Source organism: Solanum lycopersicum, chromosome 3 (genome assembly GCF_036512215.1).
Source record: "Solanum lycopersicum chromosome 3, SLM_r2.1".
NCBI lineage: Eukaryota > Viridiplantae > Streptophyta > Magnoliopsida > Solanales > Solanaceae > Solanum > Solanum lycopersicum.
Window position 1 is genome coordinate 52,640,215 of NC_090802.1, and position 4,554 is coordinate 52,644,768.

Below are 4,554 nucleotides of genomic sequence, written 5' to 3' on the forward strand. Positions count from 1 at the left end.
TTTGTGTCTAAACCAAATGAAGACCACCACTATTTATACTACAAGAAGTCTTCCTAGCAATAAATAGGAAGATAATGGAGGTAGTAAATAGTGAAGATAATGGCCTTAGGAGTTACATAGGTTACATATGTTACAATAGGAGTTACATAGGTTACAATAGGAGTTACATAGGTTACATATGTTACAACAGGAGTTACATATGTTACATAGAGTAATGGAGGTATTAAGAATGAAATAAAGTGATGGACAACCAATGCTAATGGATGATGTAGAAGTCATCCATTCCAATGTTCATTCTTATAACTCCAAAATAAAGCAATTTAATATGTTAAATATTAATATTAAAATGCTAATAATCTAACTCGTAATATATATAGGACGTAACGTGGGATACAAAATGACATAATATATGTAGGACGTAACGTAGGATACAAAATTGTATACAAGTTTAAGTGTCTACTCGTGCACTCCCAAAGTTAAGAGTTATAATTGACGACTGACACCAAATTAAGGACCTTACATATTATGTCAATTATTTCCATGTATAGTACTATCGATCAAAGTATTATGTCAATTATTTCCATGTATAGTACTATCGATCAAAATATATTTGATACCAATCCCTATGAACATGACAAATTTTTTACTACACTATGACAAGCAAAAGTGAGTATTCTTTTCATACATAGGTTTGCACTCGACAAGTTTGCTTCTAGTAATTTTTCTATTTACTCCAACAAAAGAATATAAGAGAAGAAAAGCTTCTTCTCCTAATGGAGCAAACAAATGTGACTATTTTGCTACTTATATTATGCATTTACAAAAAAAAAAAAAAAATACACTACCTTGCTACAAAATCACAAAATTGAATTTTCAAAAAAAAAATAAAATTGTAACCATAGTTATTAATTTCCTCAAACATATCCTCAATTTCTCCATGAATCTCGACAATGATCATGAGGCGTCCACTGAAACCTCAACGTCTCATTTAAGGTGGCGCTCTTAAACCTCTTCCAATCATGAATAACTGCAGTCAAATCAGCCATTTTTGCACTAATTCTTCTACAACAGTTAGCATGAACAGTCACAACAGCCTTAACATCCTTACTATTTTGACAAAATCCACTAAAATAAATAGTGTCCAAGAACCTCAATTTAAGGCCTAAATTTCGAAAATCTTTTGTACGTATTAGCTTCTGCAGAACGTCTTGTTCTTTCAATCCACTCGAATTGTGTTTTTTGTGGTACCAATTATCAAACAATGCGATAGTTTTATTGTTTGATCTGATCATATAGAAGCCCGTGTTAATAGGATTCGAATTCGACCATTCATTGCCATTGAAATTATCGGAGCTGATTTGCAGATCGATCGATTTGTTGAGACTCAAATTATGGAATGGATTTCTTAGCCACAACACATCAGTGTCCTGTTCAATACAAAATAATGAAACAATAATCAACGATAAAATATTATTTAAATTTCATGTGACATTCATGTATGGTCCAATTTTAAACTCTACCATTCAATTTTCTAACTTACTTGACCCAAACTTTTCCTAGCCTTTTGTCCTTTTATGTACTCATTCAAATTTATTTTCCTTGAAAAAAAAATCAATATTGACAAATTCCAACATTCAGAGTTCTATTTCTACAAAAAGTAATAAGTAAAATTCAATCTCTAAAGGTTGGTAATTTCTAAAAATATTTTTGAGAAAATCAACCTCCCAAGGTTAGTTCGCGCTTCCCCCTTTTTGGGCTAAAAAGGTATCTCCGAAGGTCAACCTGTTAAAAAATTAGCTTATATATGTCATTTTTCTTTTGAGAGAAGACTCGGTCATGCTGTTATTTGTTAATGGAAATAACATAGAGGAGCTCTTTTTTCAAACGAAAAAGTAGCATATTTGAGTCTTTTTCCCTCTAAAAATAAATGTTGTTTACCGTGAAGATGAAGCTATAACCACGCTTTAGTACATCTCCCAAAAATCGAGTTCTTTGCCACATCATCTTTATAAAGTCTTTCGACATGTATAATTTCTCCCCCGCAAAATCTACACCGTCCGTTTCGAGCTTGTAACAATTAAGATGGAGGAATTTACACCTTCGATATGATATTTGATCCATCGCAACGATCAAAAGATTTTTAATTAAATCATTGGTACCTTCTCCAAGCCAAAAACCATCCAAGAAAATATCTAGCATCGGCTTATCTCCCTCCACATAAGCCTTATTTACAATCGCGATAATTACCATCTTATCTTCCGTGGAAGCTCCCACTAATGCTTCTTCAAGTTCATCTCCATACATTTTCATGTTAAACTAAAATTAATACATAGTTAATAACTTATCAAAGAAATTAAATACTTAGATTAATATTAATTGCTCACCGTTTTTGTAGGTTGACTTGGAGACAAAGCAAAATTGTTACTCTTAGATGAAGAAGTTAACAAGAGAATATATAATAACACTATGGTAAGAAGTGTATACACAATATAGTGATAGTATTCGTTGATGGGATTCTTGAAATTCATAGGGCGAAATTAATACAAGACTGACTTCGATTAGGTTCTTTTATCAATCTCGATATGAAGATATGATAAGGGGAATTAAAGAAGAACGACTAGTTGCGTGGTTTTTCTAAACTCTAACTAAATTTGTGTTTGCATTGGTTTTGTACTTTTTTTTATTTGTTCAACTACTTAAACTACTAGGGAAAGACTTTTCAAATTACGTGTGCAACTAGAATAATTTGTTGAATAGAATTAATATAAGGACTAAATACCTTATTAAATATACATCACTGTCATATATATCTACATACTAATTTTATTTTTACTTTCAAATAATTTCATATATTATTACTTTTATATTTTACCCAAGTATATTCTTCAAGATACAATCATACCCAAATTTTCTAAAATTAGAATTAATTAATCATTTTTACATTTAAAATTTAAAATTAGTGTTTTAATTAAAAACAAATATCTTTCTCTCAAAAAGCATGCGTTAGCGTCAAAGTCTTAACTCTTCTTTATTCTCTTAATTAGTCTATTAAAATGGATATTCAAGTCTCAAACTAACCCTTCAAGAATCAACATTTTTTTCTTAGGGAGATCAACATATTTTTCTTAGAGAGACACTGTAAAAGGGCGTCCATGAAAAGTAATTGAGCTTAAAAAAGATTTTTGATAAATTGGGTACTACAAAATAGGTCTACGAACCTAAAGTCACCAAGCTGAAATGCGCTAAGTGAATTTGGATTCCTCCATTTGCTAGATTCAAGTCTGAATTAAAAAAAAAATCTTATTGAAAATATTATTTTCAAAAATAAAATTAATAATATACCTATCAAATTAATTATATTTCAACATGAATATCAATGGTGAAAACCTAAAAAAAAAAAAATCAAAAGTCTGAGACTCTAGAAAGCTTGTGAAAGTAAATATAGAATACCATGGTCCATGTGAGAGACTTTTTCCAAATTTGTTAACTGTTACTATAAGTAAAAGAATATAGAATGTTCAAACGAACTATTCTACCTGAGAGTGAAATGTTTTTCTCATTATTAATACGGAAAAGGTCTAAAATACCTTTAAAGTATTGAAAATGGTATAAAATTATCCTTCATCCATCTATTGGCTCCAAAATACCCTTTTCATCCACCTATTGACTCCAAAATACCCTTGTCATCCACTTTGGGGTTCAAAATTAACCACTTTTTTAATTGTTTTAAAATTAAACTTTTTAAATATTTTTTAAAATAGTTGGTGTTCCACTATTGATTATAATTTTAATTTATTAATATAATTTATAAACCAACCCACTACCCACTCATTACTAACTAAACCTCACTCAATTAATGATCCAATTATAATATAAAAATCATCATAAACACTACTAAAACACGATGAAATTATAGATTCTTGAAAATGACATCCAAAATTATTCGAGTCCGAATCGAAACCCCAATTAAATTTAGGTTGAGCCGCTTATTTAGGAGGACACTTTCTTTCAAAATTGAATTAGAAATTTTTGATTAAAGGTAAACAAGTAATACATCCCAAATTAATTCATGCACTTTTTTTAAATATAATTTTATAAATATTTATAATTTGTTTAAAACCATTAATATATTATATTGAAAAAAATTTACCTATGAAGTAACATCACATAATTGAGACGTAAGAATAATTAAGATGAACACAATCAGACTTTAAGTTTATCGGTGATTTTTATTTAGCCACTTGAATGTATGATAATTTACTTCTATAATTTTTAAAAACACTCAACTGGCAGTAGCTTGCATTAATAATGTGACGGGTTTATTAAGAGGAATTTAATTAGTAATGGGTGGGTAATGAATAGATATATAAATTATACTAATAAGTTAAATTATAACAAATAGTTGAGCACCACGTATTTTAAAAAATATTTAAATAGTTTAAATATAAAACTGTTAAAATAAGTGGTCAATTTTGAGCCAAAAGGTGGATGGCAAGGGTATTTTGGACCCAAAGGTGGGTGGAAAGCGTATTTTGGAGCCAATGGGTGGATGAA

At 29.5% G+C, this 4,554-nt stretch overlaps 1 protein-coding gene across 1 annotated transcript; it reads right to left on the reverse strand.

Annotated features, from left to right (window-relative positions):
• Window positions 1-690: 690 nt before the first annotated feature.
• On the reverse strand, window positions 691-2,755 carry LOC101249340 (uncharacterized protein At1g28695-like). Its single transcript, XM_010319904.3, has 3 exons — window positions 2,385-2,755; window positions 1,939-2,316; window positions 691-1,427 (listed from the first exon to the last, which is right to left on the reverse strand). Exons 1-3 carry the CDS (start codon window positions 2,526-2,528, stop codon window positions 927-929), a joined length of 1,023 nt encoding a protein of 340 aa, XP_010318206.1. The 5' UTR covers window positions 2,529-2,755; the 3' UTR covers window positions 691-926.
• Window positions 2,756-4,554: the final 1,799 nt, after the last annotated feature.

Bases quoted from the DNA above. Each gene is read 5' to 3' on its own strand.
- LOC101249340 (XM_010319904.3), bottom strand. From the start codon at position 2,528: ATGAATTTCAAGAATCCCATCAACGAATACTATCACTATATTGTGTAT. The intron at 2,317-2,384 runs GTGAGCAATTAA...TATTAATTTTAG, and splicing joins CAAGTCAACCTACAAAAACG to TTTAACATGAAAATGTATGG. The intron at 1,428-1,938 runs GTAAACAACATT...TGTATTGAACAG, and splicing joins GTTATAGCTTCATCTTCACG to GACACTGATGTGTTGTGGCT.